General features: G+C 36.6%; 1 protein-coding gene and 1 long non-coding RNA gene across 3 annotated transcripts; one reads left to right on the top strand and one right to left on the bottom strand.

The window, feature by feature from the left end:
• The first annotated feature begins 945 nt into the window (after positions 1-945).
• Positions 946-10,303, top strand: LOC137385500 (uncharacterized). The gene is made up of 3 exons (XR_010977780.1): positions 946-1,094; positions 1,432-1,539; positions 9,549-10,303. It is a non-coding gene; the product is annotated as an uncharacterized lncRNA (long non-coding RNA).
• Positions 10,304-10,510: 207 nt separating this feature from the next.
• Positions 10,511-16,490, bottom strand: LOC137385499 (FMRFamide peptide receptor frpr-18-like). Of its 2 annotated transcripts, none has more exons than XM_068071970.1 (3): positions 16,248-16,490; positions 15,315-15,705; positions 10,511-11,574 (listed from the first exon to the last, which is right to left on the bottom strand). In XM_068071970.1, exons 2-3 carry the CDS (start codon positions 15,690-15,692, stop codon positions 10,714-10,716), a joined length of 1,239 nt encoding a protein of 412 aa, XP_067928071.1. In that variant the 5' UTR covers positions 15,693-15,705; positions 16,248-16,490; the 3' UTR covers positions 10,511-10,713. The 2 variants fall into 2 exon arrangements, with proteins under 2 accessions (XP_067928071.1, XP_067928072.1); XM_068071971.1 differs by lacking the exon at positions 16,248-16,490 and adding an exon at positions 15,956-16,210.
• Between the last annotated feature and the right edge of the window lie 1,334 nt (positions 16,491-17,824).

The raw sequence follows: 17,824 nt of genomic DNA, 5'->3' as shown, positions 1-17,824 counted from the left end.
CCGCTGAGACTACCATTATATGCACGTGCCTATGACCATCAGGCCATGTATGCAGAAACAATGCTGGTAAAATATGTTGGTGTATCGTCTACCATGTTTCTCCAAGTATTTGGTAGACATAACGTGCGCATTGTTAAGGTTAGCGAGGTGTCTGGTCTGAAAATCTTTTGTATGAATTTTAGTTGGGAATCGGCTGTTGGTCGACCACAACTGCTTGTTTTTTAGATTCAATCATATTGTATTAATGTATTGTCAAACCATGTGATTCCACAAGTAAATTGTTTGTTTTAGGCCCCTGTTGATGACAATGCTTGTTATTGGTAACACCTGACATGAGTAGGCAACTCTTGAGTGGGCAAGGTTAAAAGTTGTATACAATGTATATGAGCTCTATAATATAGATTATACACATACATGTATACAACTTTTAACTCAGTCCAATGCTTATGACGATATTACCATCATAAGCATTAGTGTGGAGAAGTGATACTTTTCGACATGCTGAAAAAAGTCGACAAGTAATGGCGGGTGTTTGAAAAGTTTCCAGCGCTGGGCTTGCAACTGTTTCAAAATGTTTCATTTTGTCAACTGGTGTACTTTGTTATAAACTTAAACTTGTTTTGTAGCTGAAGGTCTGACAATTTGTACAGGTGTCTGTACGGGTGTCTGTACGCGTGTCTGTAAGTTTTGGAGGCTAAAGGTTTAACATGGGCTGGTCTTTGCTCGATGAAAGGCGGATATGGGTAGCTCATGGTTATCTGAAGGGGTGGTGGTTTACAAGTACTGATAAGATAAGCTATGAACTGGCATCAGATGGCCGGGTACATAGCTGTGATTTATCACGCAGCGCAAAGTGCGGACAGGAAATAGTAAGCAACTTTGCTCCGCTATGTCAGACGGATCGGCTTACAGTAATATATTATTTTAGCGACACGAACCATGCCTGCAATTAATTAGCGCTGCCTGCAATAAAGTCAGCGAATGCTATGTTGATGTCATTAGCAGTACGGTGCATCATTAGGCAGGGCTTCGGCCCTGGCGCAATGCTGCTGTAAGGTTTCTCCGCTAGACTCGAGCAGCAACTTTACAACCAGGTGAGTATTCTTTCTTGTTTCTTAAAAGATTAAAGGTTACTATTGTTTACATGACTAATCTTGATTGTGTATCATATGATTGTAACATAAATCACTTAAGGTGCTGCAATATGATTATATGCAATAATATCATATGATGTCATTCTCATTTTAAAACTCGCTTTACTTTTGAAAAACTAAGTTGCATAGTTACAGTGGCTGCTAAATAACAATTCTGTTAAGAAATGTCACTAATACCGACTTAAGAATATTACTGGGCATCAAAAATGTTTATGTACATGTATTTGTATGGAGAGCTTTTAAATATATTGTAAATCTTTGTTTTATTTTCTGGTAGATTTGGCTCACATGTAATTAATTGCCAGATGTATCCTGAAATGACTGAAGGCATAATAAGAATGCTGCAGGTGTAAACAACATCGCAAACTGCGGGTACTTTCAATGGGTAAGTGCTGAACTTTGAGTTAATATTACTCATTGAATTATTGGTTATTGGCAATTGAAGCACTTGTCACTCAACGCACACGTGGTCTGAGCCTTTCATTCCTAGCGTGACAGTCTAAAAAATTTAGCATTCATGCCATGTTTTTCTATTAACATGAGAAGATAATAGATATAAGATGAATTTTTCAAATTTAGTTCAAAGCTGTATTTTCATTTTGGTGTCAGCGCTGAGTATATTTTAATCTATGTTCGTTTGTCTTGACTATGTACTCCTTAATAACTGCAGACATTGTACTACTATGATAATAGCAAATGCAGGTGGCTATATCTGACGTAGTTGTCTATAGCAAGAGCTATGAAATACCATAGCCATGAACTCAAAGTTACACATATAACGTAGCGATATCTTCCACTTTCACAATTGTCTCACATGACTATACAGGTGTGGAAATGGAACTTCCTGTCAATTAACGTTCTATTGTCTAGATACAAGATACGGGCCTGCTGCAATCAGTTATATTCTAATTGGATGACTGCCCTCTCTTTTGTCTTCTAATTGGAAGCCGCACCGTTACACGCAGCATTTCGTTCATAGATCTCTAGTTCTTTGCCCCATGACATTACATTCGCACCAAACTTTCATTTTATCAACCCAGCATAATTTTGCTTGGTACTAGGCACTTCCTGCAGCAATGTACAAGTACTGGGCAACGTGTCTGCAGTCTTTGATGGCTGCTGCTTTTCAGGCTAACAATATAATTGCTTTACTCTCACAGCAAGAGAATGCACTGCTAAATCCATAAATCTCAGTGTCGGTCTGTTCAGTTATACTAATAAAGTTTTAGTAACAAAAATTCCGCATTGCAGAAGATTTGATCTCAGAACCTCGAATTCTAAAGGCGGCGAGCTTATCTACTAGACTATAGCGATCAATAATGGTGAAAACATTCATTTACATCAGTTAAGATTCCCATAACGACGTTGTGGCACGCGTAACAATTAGCAGCTGGCCTCACTAGGTGAATGCTTGCGTTGCAAGGGTAATAAAAACAGCTTATAAACAGTTGTAGGTAATGTACTGTAAAGGTAATGTGGTAGGTAAGGAAATGTCATGCTTATAAGCTGTTTTGGTTACCCATGCAACGCGGGGCATTCATCTAGTTATGTATGATATATCACAGCAACTGTGTGTTTTACGCACAGTTGCTGTAATATATGTAATTATATTGTATGTAAGATGCTAGATTGCAATGAGAGTAGTATTTTAATATAGTAAATTAGAGCTATTAACAATACAGTATTGCTGTGACACAGCAACTGCGGTAGAGAAGAGGTCAACACTTAGATCTCTGCTATGCAACAAAAAGCAGCTTCTCCTAAACTATTGTCGGTCCACTCTGGGCAGCTACAGGCCTTTGATCATCTCTACACGTAGATGGTTCATATATTAGAGTAGATATTAGTTCGTGTGAATTCATAGATATAATCATAGAGATGTGAATTAATAAATAAGAGAAACGAGCAGACATCTTTTAACAATGCTGGACTATGCATTAGACTTGCTCTTCTAAGCTTACACATTTATATTCTACTGTCATCTCAACTTCAACTTTCTCGAGTTAAAACACAGTTCTTTGTTTAATTTGAATTAATTTCACCGCTTATGTTTGAAATCCAGATGTTTTTCAAACCTGCTTGTGTCAAGGCCTTTGAGGAAAGGAAGTTGCATGAAGGTGCATGGAGAGAGTAAGCACTTGCTCAATGCAGTTCTCATTGTCGTTGATAAAATATTCACGCTTTTTAGCTCGATAAAGAAATGAAGAAATAATTTCATTCTGCTTGAAAAAAAAATGCTTCAAATACTTATGAATAATTTATTAGGGTTCATGTGTGAATTGTTATCATACAATATTGTACAGTTAGTATCTATTAGGGTTCATATGTGAATTGTTATCATACAATATTGTACAGTTAGTATCTATTAGGGTTCATATGTGAATTGTTACCATACAATATTGTACAGTTAGTATCTATTAGGGTTCATATGTGAATTGTTATCATACAATATTTATAGTTAGTATCTATTAGGGTTCATGTGTGAATTGTTATCATACAATATTGTACAGTTAGTATCTATTAGGGTTCATATGTGAATTGTTATCATACAATATTGTATAGTTAGTATCTATTAGGGTTCATGTGTGAATTGTTATCATACAATATTGTATAGTTAGTATCTATTAGGGTTCATGTGTGAATTGTTATCATACAATATTGTACAGTTAGTATCTATTAGGGTTCATATGTGAATTGTTATCATACAATATTGTATAGTTAGTATCTATTAGGGTTCATGTGTGAATTGTTATCATACAATATTGTATAGTTAGTATCTATTAGGGTTCATGTGTGAATTGTTATCATACAATATTGTATAGTTAGTATCTATTAGGGTTCATGTGTGAATTGTTATCATACAATATTTATAGTTAGTATCTATTAGGGTTCATGTGTGAATTGTTATCATACAATATTGTATAGTTAGTATCTATTAGGGTTCATGTGTGAATTGTTATCATATAATATTGTACAGTTAGTATCTATGAAGGTTTATATGTGAATTGTTATCATACAATATTGTATAGTTAGTATCTATTAGGGTTTATATGTGAATTTGTTGTCATACAATATTGTATAATTAGTATCTATTAGGGTTCATGTGTGAATTGTTATCATACAATATTGTATAGTTAGTATCTATTAGGGTTCATGTGTGAATTGTTATCATACAATATTGTATAGTTAGTATCTATTAGGGATCGCTAATATTTCCCATTGTTAGGTTCTTTTTAAAATTTTACTGCAGCATCTTTTCGAAAAAAATTTATAAGTGAATGATTACAGAGCATCACTATAGAAATTACAAGCACACAGTGAAATATAATCGTTCAGGCAGGCTACATTGAGCAGTTACTCTGATGCGTACACTAATAATATGTACGCTAATAATATGTACGCTAATAATATGTACACTAATAATATGTACGCTAATAATATGTACGCTAATAATATGTACGCTAATAATATGTACGCTAATAATATGTACGCTAATAATATGTACGCTAATAATATGTACGCTAATAATATGTACGCTAATAATATGTACACTAATAATATGTACACTAATAATATGTACACTAATAATATGTACACTAGTAATATGTACACTAATAATATGTACACTAGTAATATGTACGTTAACAATATGTACACTAATAATATGTACACTAATAATATGTTAAAATACTGAGGTCTGGGCTTTATTTAAAGTTTCAAGAAAGACCTAATACCAGGGAAGAGAAAAATGAACAAAGCCAACAGAGATTTTACATGCTATTTTGTAGAACTGGGCATGAGGAGACAAACCTATAATAATGACCTGGGTCGATGTTAATTAACACAGGCCTATCGTGCTGGTTTTCACTTAATATTTAACTGTTGCCACTTGTTTGGTAGTCTTTTGGCAGCTGAAGCTAACCTAATTTGTATAGTTTTTAGAGAAGTAGGAGAAGACAACACCATTCCTACTGCTAGTGAATGAATGAATGAATAACAATATTTTAAAAGTTTGCATTTCACTCAGTTACATATATTGTACTATTGTATAAGCTAACTTATTGGCTCGTTTCTTGTCTCAATGGTGCCAGTGCTTGAATACAGCTCAGCCATGGACTGTATGGCAGTATGCAGCTACTAATATATGAGTACATCAGTTTATTACAGCCACCTTCACAAATGTACAAATATCTGCTGTAGCTGTATGCTCGAGTGTAATCTTTTTGGCGGCATTAGATGCCCAATCTATCCGTCAGACCGTCATAGCTTGACCAAGTCATCTCTGCTTTTATAAAAAGACTGTATTTTGAGCCCGCTACGGGCTTCACTGTCTTATGCTTATCGCATCACAATGCCATTTTGTTTACACTAAATCCTGACGGGAGATGCTACTTGACCCTCTGTTTACTCCCTTCATCACTGTTACTCTCCAATGCTTTCATCTGAGACTTGTACAGCGCTTTTGGGTTCTCTACACAGAATGGGCCGCAGCATGCCACCAATACCCTGTTGAGGCGCATTTGTGGCATTCTAATTTCAATATCTCAATGGGTGTTTACATTGATACAAATTTATCATGGAAGGTTCACATAGAAAAACTTTTTAATAGTGTTAGACCTTTGTTAGGACTTATATAAATGCTCAAGGTATTTACCCCACAAAATTTTGGTTTTAATTTACAACGCATTTATTCATTCTAAATTCAGTTACTGTATTGAGGCTTGGGGGAACGCCCCAGGTAAATACTTAAACAAACTTCAACTTCCACAAAAACGAGTTCTCAGGATTTTACATAAAAAACCTAAATTAGAACACACCCGCCCGCTTTTTCAAAAATCTTCAATACTGACTGTGAATAAACTCTATAAATTTCGAACTCTCATCGCGTCTCATCAATTATTCTACAGCCTTAAATCACATCGCATTCATCAATATCCCACTCGCTGCTCTTCCTTAAATCTAAAGCTATCTCCCTCTAAATCTGCTTCGGGTCTTCGCAGAATGTCATACCAGCAGTCAGCACAATGGAACGCTCTGCCTGATGAACTGCGTAGGGTTGTGAGTATGCCCACTTTTAGACGTGCCCTCAAGCTGTACCTGTTGAGCGGTGACTAAATAGTTTCTGGCTGCTTGCTGTTAACTTGTGGCCCAGCGCCTTGACTAGCCATGCTACTGCGCAGTTTGTGCCTCATCATTATTTCTTTTCTTTTTTTTCTGTTTTCATACTTTTTGTTGAAATAAAACAAACAAACAATATCTGCCACAGTTGTATAATAATTATGGTAGTTTTGTCTTGCTCATTTACCCCAATAACAAAGTCAAGTCAGTTTCATCGGCTGTGGATAACTCCATGCACGTCAAGCAGCAGTACAAGATCTTTATAAATAGTTAATGTTTTTGGGCTATGAGAACAAAACACTCTTTTTGTAAGACGATGTTCAGCCTATGCTACAAATGCTACTATTGTATTTATTTGCTAGTCATCCTTCAAATCAATAGCGAATGCTGTGGCTTTAGCTAAAGTGGCAAGTAGAGGATAACTCCATGTTTATGCAAATGAACATTTATGGCATATTTCATTTAATATAAGATGTCTCTTGACATTTTATGATGTGTACACTTGAGAAATCTGAAGGCTATCATAGGTTAGTTACAATAAACATCCTTAAGTTATATTAAGGAAAAGCATTATTTTTTCCTCAGCTTCTAATTCAGTAGTAATAAACAGTGTTGAGGTATCAGTTTAATAAAATTGTATGTCGTCTTAAAGTGCAATTAAGAAAGATATTCACAAAATATACTGCTGTCTAGTACTAGTACAGCTCTTTGCATTGCAAAGGGTCCGTTATTGCGACTAGCCTTTGCACTTTGCAAACCACACTTGTCTCTGATAAGGTTCTATTTGTATCTCTCTTTCTCTGGGATATCAGGGATTAGGGATTAGGCATCTTGTATTTCTTATCACTTTCATGGTAGGAGAAGTAGAATAATCATTAGTAAGGCAACTCTTGTCGTTTTCCGTTTGTTATTACACTTAAAGTGCTAGAAATAGAATAGGCTTGAGTAGGTTTTCATGTTTAGACCTTAGCCACCTTTGAAGATTTCCATTGCTGTGGGTGATATCCAGTTTTTATTAAGGAACACACGCTATAATTGTTATCATACTCATTCCTATTTTCTATGATTTGAGTTTATGAGATTATGAGTTTGCTATGATAGCAAAAGTTACTCTAACTTTATTTTAAAACTAAAATATACGATAATAAATCGTCGACGATTCGCTGCTGACGTCGATAGTGCTAATCGCCAGAGTAGGTCAGCAAGCATTTATTTCGTGTTTGGTGATTTAGTATTTTGTGAAACTACTTGATTTTTGATACGACCTCAAATATAATTTTATAAATATAATATTATTATATAAATATCAGTTATTTATGTAATTCTCTGATTGCATTAAATTGGGCTTGTTAGTATTTCACTAAAAATTCTTTTGAAGCATAGAAACACGCTTCTTGATAACAAACAACCATGCAATCTTACTATCTTTGAGAAGTATACATCATGACTGTTGTATCATGTAGCTGGTGTAGGTAAAGGCTCCCTGCTACCTCATTGCTAAACTCTGAACGGTATTCCTAGTTGAACTGGAAGAATGATTGTTGTTACATGAGATAATAAAATAATTGTGTGTCATGAATAGCCATTTAGTGCTTTACACCTGAATATGGCTGCCTTAATGACACCGCTGGTTGGTTAAACTAGACCAGGTTGGTGTACAAGGAGGGTTAATGTTCCTTAAATCAACGATACATGATAAGAAAAAATTGTTTTAGTTATGGTAATTATAAAACTCCAACAAAAATTGAATACTAATTGTTGAAACTAATAACTTAATTGAAGAGTCGACCACATGCACAACAGTACATTGTATGTTATGCACAACAGTACATTGTATGTTAGTATCTTTTCAACACGCTATGATCATAACAGAGTTCTAATTTGCCATGGTAATCCTTTGCCCTTTTCTGGCAAATTTGGATCATTTGATTATCATATTGCTAGAATGTTACTTGTATTTTTTGCTGTCAATTGATGATGTTTATTAATGCATCCAAAGGTAATAGAGTAACACCGACCTGTGTCATACAAGCGGAGAGCCATGAAAAAACTAAGCTTCGAATTTGGTTACATCTTAAATTTTGTAAAAAATATCTGACATTTGGTCTACTGTAAGTTCTTCCATAATTTTAACGCAATCATTTTTGGAGTTATCAGCACTTTGAATGGTTTGACTTTGCGAGCTTGCGAGCGAACTGCAAAGTCTTGGAAATATATTATCCAAGAAAATTGAACTCTGTGTAGTTACAAGTTGTACTGCTGCTGCTTTCTGGACAGCGAGCTATTCACCGGCTGCTATTAATCCTGTATTGTAAGGCCATCAGGTGGCTGTTAAGGACTCATCAGATGTTAGATGAAAGATGTCATGAAAGATGAAAGATTAGATGTCAGATGAAAATGTTGAAAGGCACTTGCTTTAGACTTTTATAACAACTGATAAAGGTTAGCATTGCCAGCGTTTATAAAAAGTGAAGATTCAAGAACATTGACCGTGCAACCTGAAGTTGTCCCTGCAGTAATCGCTGCGTCAGAAGGCCTATACCAATTAAACATCTTAGAAACCAAACCAAGGTTATATAATTTAATGCTGTTCACTTCACCTCCTTTTCTGCTTTGTCCTCTTTGTTTTCTTCCTCTCCTACCTTCCGTCCTTCCTCTCTTTCCTCCCTTCTCATCTTCTTCAAAGGATTTCAAAATGAAGTAATATCAACTGAATGAGAAGCTAACAACATGCTGCTCTGTTGCCAGCAGTGTATCAGGGACATGCTGCTATGTTGGCTGCAGTGTGTAAGGAACATGCTACTATGTTGGCAGCAGTATGTAAGGAACATGCTGCTAAGTTGGCAGCAGTGTGAGAAACATGCTATTATGTTGGCAGCAATGTGTAAGGAACATGCTACTATGTTTGCAGCAATGTGTAAGGAACATGCTGCTATGTTTGCAGCAGTGTGTAAGGAACATGCTGCTATGTTTGCAGTACTCTATAGAGTATATACATGTGCTGTACTATCAAATGAACTGTACTATTACCTGGCTCTGTCAGACTAAACGTGTTGCACTGGCATCCCTCCAGGTTAATCTGACAGTTCTGGAAGTGGTAGATACCGAGAACTGGGTCACCTCTTCTCTACCATACTGCTCGACCTAAGCATGCATCGCTAGATGCAAGTTATTGTCGAAAGCGACAGACAGCAAGCCAGTACTATCAAAATGTTTCAATTAGCTAACATCTTTCTCATAAAAATGTTATATGTTCACATCAACTCTTTGTTTAAGGTTAGATGGATAATTCGCTGAGAGTGGACAAGAATGATACCCTGATTCTAAATTCAATGAACAAGAGCAGAACAAATTCTGAATCTTATGTTATGGATTTATCTTATCTCGAATGAACAAGAGTCCACAACTTTGTACCATCATCTTCGGCAATTTTCTATTACATATTTTTGTTCTTTGTGATTATATTCTTCTTAAACCAGCGACCTATAAGAGACTCATAACTAATTTGTAAATAAGCGTGTTTGGAATTACTCTTGGATGTGATAATGTGATGAGTATGTGTGCATGATGGTGTTCTGAGCATGTGTGTGCATAATCACGTGATGAGCGTGTGTGCGGGATTGCGTGATAAGTATTTATTCCTGACCGACTGATGAATGTGTGTGCGTGGTCACGTGGCAAGCGTATGTGTGTGATCACGTGGCAAGCCTGTGTGCGTGGTCACATGGCAAGCGTGTGTGCGTGGTCACGTGGCAAGCGTGTGGTCACGTGGCAAGCGTGTGTGCGTGGTCATGTGGCAAGCGTGTGTGCATGATCACGTGATAAATGAGCAAATGTCGAGTGAGACTGCATGAAAGCTATGACTGTGTTATTTCTCTGTACAAAAAAGATAAGTTTTAGACAGTTCAATGTACAAAGGGTGAATGAGTGTTATAGTTTACGTGTGTCCGTGTGTCCGTGTAAAGATTACGAATCATGTGCAAGTGAGCAATTTGAACGATAAACATGTTAAGAATGACCAACCCTTGATTCTATTGGTGCTATCTTTTGTAAATATTTCTTTTTGCAAAGCTTTGTTTTCTTAATATTTCTATTTTAAATTTTCTGCTTGTATTTATTAACATTTTTTGAGTCATAATATTTATAAGTCATGTCTGCTATAGATGGTAGTAGACATGGTAGATATGCTACCTGATTGTTATGCTTTATTGGCAGGTCTTTATGATAAACAGTTTACATCAATAATAATAATATTGTATTATAATCATCATTTACAGCGATAGGATAAACATGCAGGCTCAGCATGCTCTTGGTATCACAGATAAGTGTCTATCAATAAAAACTATGTCTCAGTATTTACACCTAATTTAATAAAAATATAAACATTATCAAGTTATAGCAACTTGATTAAGTAGTTATAAACAGAATAAAGATGGGATTGTCAAGATGACTTAGAAAAATCTGCATAGGATGTCGGTCCTTTCGCTTCTGCTTTTTTTAAGACACTAGGGCTAGCTTTGACGCTTCTCATCATAAGTGGAGTGCCACAAGTAGTCGTTCTCTCACTCTGTTTTCTATCTCTGTTAAACTTGTAACAACCTAACATCTTCAAGAGCTCTCTCTTGAATTTCTTCCCTGTTGCGCAGTAAAGAAAGAAGTTGATCGAGTGATTTAGGTAAAGCAGCAAGGTAAATATCGCATCCACAACTTCGCTCTGGCCAAAATCTTCAGGAGTTACGATCTCTTGAGCGAAGAGTTTTTCTTGGAAGATGGCGAATATAAACGATGGTGTTGTAACAATTATGAAGTAGAAGGTGACGCACAGCAACATTCTTGTCATGGAGATAGCGTTTATTTGGGATCGGCTAGTCGTTGTTGCATTTCGTAAGAATGACTTCTCTATGCGGATGAGACGAACAATAATACAGATATTTAGCGTTAACATGACAACAGATGGAAAAACGCAGTAGATCACCATTGATATATAGGTATTGTACTTCGTATGATATGTTTTAGCAGCATCCGAAGTAAAGCTGCAAGGATATGTTTTATTGTCAAAGGTTTGCTCTCCATATGTGAAAAACACTGGACAGTTATATGCGGTTTGAAATAAAATGATTCCTAACACAATCTTCAAAGCTCTACTACGCACTTTGAAAGCTCTGTGTTGCAGAGGCATGCATACAGCTAAAAACCGTTCTATAGATATGGCTCCGAGAATCCATGCTGATGAATCAAGGGCAAGATAGAGTGTGAAACGTTGGAATCGGCATGTCCACTCTGAATACTGTCTGATGTCATACTAAAAATGAAAATATAAGGATTTATAACGAGGAAGCAAAAGTAATATAATGTTGTTGACGTACTTTTAAGGGCACGAACAACTTAAGTTAGCAGCTTATGCAACTTAGCTAAACTTAAGCACTACTACTCAAGTTACTACCAATCTCACAAATATTAAGGTCAATAGCCATCCCTAGATGAGTCTAGCCAGTGTTTCTGCATCACTGATGAACATGAACTAAAAAGCAATCAATTTTGAAGACCTGTCGCAAGGTGTCAAATCTTAAAATTTACGATCACTGTAAAGATGGCGCAACAACGGTGATTGCATCAGCCATTATATGTCACCAAATGGACTTCACTTTTAGATTGCCATCTGAGGATGGCACTGCAATCCTTGATTCACTTCATAGCAAGTACTGTAAAACCTTTATTTGAACGCCATGGCTCTCTATTTTTCAACCCTTCCTTTGCAGTGGCACTTTATTAGAGGTGAAGTTTACATAAAGGGTAGCGTTGTATTTTTAAAGACCTCATCAGGATGTTGAGAAGATAAATTTAACCCTTTCGCATGCGGATCGAATGTCGCCAATATTAACCCTTTTAGAGGCAAGAAATTTGCAATGTGCGTCCAACTTGTCATAGATTTTTGCAAATAATTATGCCCGAGGAAGCTGACACATATCTCTACCAGCTAGTATCTATTACTTGCAATTAACTAATCTTATAGCCTGGGTTGCCATTTGTTGAAGCTTTTAATATTTGTGTTTTATTTTAATTGTGAAGGCACATTTTCATTTTATAACTATATTTAACAAGGTTACATAAAAGTTGATTGCTCATTGCTCATGATTGCTACAGTTTGCATCCAAAACTGTTTCATTATGCGCAATAGAACAGAAGTTATAAGCGTTGATCCATTGCAAGCTTAGTTCAGATAACCACAATCATGCTATCAAATAATATGCCATAAACATGCAAACTTGTAAGTTTTATAACAATAATAATAATCTATTAAATGATACAAATATAATTATATTCAAGTACATGTGCTATAAACTAATTATAATTTTAATACATGCAGCAAAAAAGTTAACATTTTAAAACAAATATTAACATTTTAAAACAACAATATTAGCATCATTAGCTCGGCCAGTTGTTAAGCTGATTGTTGCCTTCATTTGAAGTCATTTCATATTCTTCTGGCTGTTCAATACCTTCCACAGTGTCTCCTGAACTCAACTCGTCTTCTGCACAGCTGAGCTAGTCCATATTAGCAAATTTTTTAGTACCATTTTTTAGTAGAGCAAAACTTTTACGTGATGCCATTTTGAATAGAAACTTCTAGCACCAATAAAGAAAAACCATGTGTAATCAAAATAGCCTCAAAATATTAGCTTTAAAATGTTAGCCTTAAAGTTTCAGCCTCCAAATGTTAGCGTCCAAATGTTAGCCTCCAAATACGCAGTAGTACATTTTCCATTGTAAATGCAAACACTTCTTCCAATACACATCGAAGTATCAAGACCACGTTAAAAATGAACTACTATTAGCCTGATACATTTACTAATTATTTCTATTGTGTTGCAATCAAAGTTTCTGATGAACAAACCTATAGACTTGGAGTTGCAAAATGGACTTCGATACGAACAGAAACAGTGAACAAATTATTTGTTATTGATGTAATCGAGTCATTATTAGTACTGTTTTGTGGGTACTTTTCCATTTATCACTTGATATTATGGGTTCATGAAGATTAAGAATGTCAAATAGTATCGGTCAAGTATAAGTGACTTTCAGATAGAGGTGGTGTTTAATTAAAGGGTGGTGCTCCATTTTTCAATCATTGTCCCATAGTGGCGCTCATGTAGAGGTGGCGTTCAATTAGAGGTCTTTTGGTATACATCTGGTGGACTTCAAGCAGAAGAAGCTTAGTCGCATTTTTTTTCTTGTCTCACCATTAAGCAGGAAATAGGATTAAACTGGTTAGAGGCATACGTACTTATTATGCAAATGTTTCACTGCCAACTGCCAGCTGCCAACTAAATGATGCCTATATATTAATTGTTATTACTGGATGTGTACATTACATTATCTAAACAGTCCAAATATCATACCCAGAAGTAATTGGCAGTTTAGGTGTGGTTAAACTGGCAGCTGTCAGCAGGAAATGCTTGCTTTTCATTGGCTAAACTCCTATTTGTGTTTCACACCCTAAACTTGTGCTGGTATTGGCGCTCACCAGCTATGGTTTGATTGGTGAAAAAGTTAACCTCTCGTTCATTCAGAGCAGCTGTGATTTCCATAACTTATTGACCGGTTGATGACATGGTAGAGGTGACTAGTGTCTTATGACGGCACAGTCAACTACTAAATATTATGACCACATGTCAGCTACATTTTGGTGACGGAACAATGACTGAAACTTTTTGGTATCACCTTGTCATATGTCCCACCATTGAGTTACAGTAACTGTTATATATTAACAGATTTTATACAAGTCAGCTAATGCACACAATTTTCAAACAGAAGTGAATGATATCTAATTCCTATTGCGGCCACGAACAATGAGGAAACAGGAAAACTTCTCAGAGTTGAAAACAAACTCATGATAGCGAATCATGCGATACAAGTTTTCTTTTTATAAAAAACGACTAAAGTTGCCGTCAGCCGTTTGCCTTATGAGCGGGGACGGAGCTTCATCAAATCAGAAAGTTACCTTTGATATCAGCAATTTCTCACTAACCTGGCTAGAAACATAATTCCTGTTTTAGTTGGAATAGCAAGTTTTTCCGCGTCTGTTTACACATTCATGCTTATCTCAGACAGACATGTATGCATTTTAGTCACACATGGATGATCAGAATTAACTAGCTACTTTGGAAGCATTTGGCATGTCAACATAAGAGATGAACGAGCATTACCAAGTTGAAGAATGATGACCCATCCTAAAATGTATTGTTTGATGGCGGCTGATCCCCTAACCTGTTGTTATATCATTACAGCATTCATTTAATTAATCAAACAGAACTAAACTGATATTCTATTTGACAGTTTGACACAGTTAAAAGCTAACAATAGTAGGATGGTTTCATGAAAAACATTTAGTACGCAATCTATAGTCTAAGAACTGTGTAAGGATGGTGACTTTGGAGATAAAGTTATTGAGCATAGCACTTGCTCTTTGATCGTTTGGGCATAATTTCACTGCTAGTATATTATCTAGTTACTAATACTCTAGCACCAAAATATCGCTAAGGTGTAAGGCCTGCTTTCAGACATGATTGATGACAATTACGTATGAAGACACTGGTGTCATAAGAGATGTTGTATATTGCTAGCTGTTCCGATATTCTACCTTGAACTCTGCTAATTCAACCAGGCTTTCTACAGGTATATTTGATATTCAATGCTGACCAAAGGGCAAGCGCAATGTCACAGGGCTATGTCTTACTCTGACCCATAAGCCAGTGAAGTAAGATTTAGAGCCTGTGATCTGTCAAGGATTAGGGGTTGAATATTATAGCCCATAGCATTCTACTAGGAAATTATTAGTAATGTCTATTCTTAAGTCTTATTCCAGCATTGATTTTCAGTGAAGCTGCTTTCAAGTTATGACGATAAGACATCAGCATATCAAGTCATTGACTTGGCATTTTTAGTTCAGCACACCAGTCTGCTAGAAATATCATTGTTTCTGATACCTACCAGTGTGGGAAGGTAAAGTGCACCAGAGGTACATAGTATGTTCATACGTACCGCAGTCAACTTTTTTACAAAGTGTCTAGAGAGTCCAGTCCAGACGGCTACCATGTCAGATATAGCAAGTGCTGATATGAAGACTGCAGTAGCGGATTGTCTTAAAGCTTTACGTCTCATTACAGCTAGTCCGAGTGAGTTGCCGATTGTCGCAAGAACGACGAGGATGGGAGCGATGACTAGAAAGAGATACCTTTGCACTTGACATGAAGTGACCTCCCAAGGACACTCTTCATACCTCAGCTCTGCATCGCTGACAGTAACTGTCATGTTTGTTTTAGTCGACGAAAGTGATGTATCTGCAAGAGTTTGTAGGGTGAAAGTGTCCAGCATTGAATCTCCGACTTCACTGGAATTTAGGAGTGGTTTTAGCGCCATGGCGGCACGTCACCTGCAACCAGCATATAGATGTACATGCACTACCTTGTATCAGAGGAATAATGAGACGGTGCGTAAACTGAGACAAGTACTTCAAGCCACTTCAGAAATTGGCAAAAAGATGCTGCTAGGCATAGCTACACTGTAGAGAGTTTGATTCTTTTATTAGGTTAGGCAACCTTGGCAAGTGTCACGGCAAATGGTTAGTACAAAGTTACTTTACTACCAACTGAGCTTTCAAGCTCGGCTTTTTTACAACTCACCATGATGGAAGCTCGTAAAGCTGCTAGCGTCATTGCTGTGTGCTAATAGTTAAGCCAATAAATACACAAATGCTTCTTCAGCGCAAAAAATTGCAGAACATAAGTGAATACAAGCTGCCTCAGCGGTTGGCTATGTTACGGCAGCGAAGAAGAATGATACCCAAGCTATCGGACTAATCAAAGGTGGTGCGAGGAGATGGGAGCTCATCTTGAGTTGTTAATCAGTAATTATCAATTATCGGGTCAATATCAACCTAGCTGCAAATAAGAAGTACGTATGTAATAAACTCACCAGACAACTTGTATGGATGCTAATCAGCTGGAAGCTTGGCTAAATGTGATGGGGAAGAGAGCAATTGATTGTTATTGTTGTTGAGGATGAGGAAGATAGTTGATGAATCGACATGTTATTGGCATTGTTGTTGGTTCTTTCGATATCTATTTACTCAATTGCAATCTGTTTCAATGGTATAGCGAAATGAATCAATAAGTGAAACAGCTCAAATTTTCCAAAATTGCCTCACCAGCTACACGCCTAAGCTTATAAGCTTCTGTATGACACAATCGTAGCTGAAGCTCCTCCCACCCTACTTACGGTTGTCACGTTTTAACTAAGCTAATACTGCGAAATAGAAATACCGTAAAAGTTAATCTAATTGTTGCTGTCGATGAGAGTGATGAGTCAGCCAGCATGCTGCCTTCGTAATAAGTTATTATCAAGGAGAATTAGTGTGAGAGATCTTCAGATCATCCATTTCAAAGGTATAACAGAAGACTGTGAGGGCACTATCAGACCCTGCCTCCAACAATTGCTTTAAACTGAGGGTTGGGCTAAGAAAAAAACACAAGATGCCTGATTAAGGCTATTATAGGTGTGAGGAGATGATTATAGATATTAGATAGCAGAATTGGGCATATATTTGGTATTTGGGGACATTATTTGGGGATACACCATAGTGTTGGGTGTTACGGAGCTGTAGAGATTGGAGATGCAAGAATTGCATATACATGCTTGTACCTACTATTGGTGAATTTGGTGTTACATAGGTCAGCGTAGGTTACCGATGTTGGACATTGTAGATAATATAGAAAGGTTAGCAAATAATATATGGTATCCAGACTGGCAGTCCAAACGAACTGGTAGATGTTAAATCACCATTTCGTTTTAACTTCAAAATATGCAACAGCAAAATATCGATTGGTAAATGGACATGTGAGACGAGAGAAATAAATATTATGAAAATCTTAAACATAGCGTGTGATCAAGGATCACCAAGAACAAGGTTACAAAAGGCTATGACTGTACATATAACTAACTCTATGAAAGCTTGCCTCTTTAGATATGCATAGCTCTATCACAAACGGCTTCCGATCAGGGCCTTGATAACTGGGATATCGTTTGTCACGAGACCAATTAGGAATGTCTTACAATGCCCCAGACACTAATAAATTTTTAAGGAAGTGACTGAATGAGCTGTTCATATTGTATATGATAAGAGTTACGTGTAAATATAGGTAGGCCTACATCTTTCCATCATAATAACTATTCCTTTTGTCTAGCATTAATTCAATCTCTCGATAATGAGTACGAAAGAGGGCATGCATTTGTTGATGAAACTGCCTCATAAACCAAAGAATAAAATCGTGTGACACGTGGAGTAGCCTACTCCTGGTGTGCCCACTCAGGTGAGAGCCAGATTATGATTCGTTGTCACAAAAACTTTAAGAAACAATCCCTCTCGCGTGTCAAGGGCATGGACCATGTAACCATGGACCATGGGTACGACAGGCTTAAGTGTACTGCAGGCTTGAGTGTACTGCAGGGTTAAGTGTACTGCAGGGTTAAGTGTATGGCAGGCTTAAGTGTAC

Source organism: Watersipora subatra, chromosome 1 (genome assembly GCF_963576615.1).
Source record: "Watersipora subatra chromosome 1, tzWatSuba1.1, whole genome shotgun sequence".
NCBI lineage: Eukaryota > Metazoa > Bryozoa > Gymnolaemata > Cheilostomatida > Watersiporidae > Watersipora > Watersipora subatra.
This window is presented reverse-complemented; position numbering and strand designations above follow the sequence as displayed.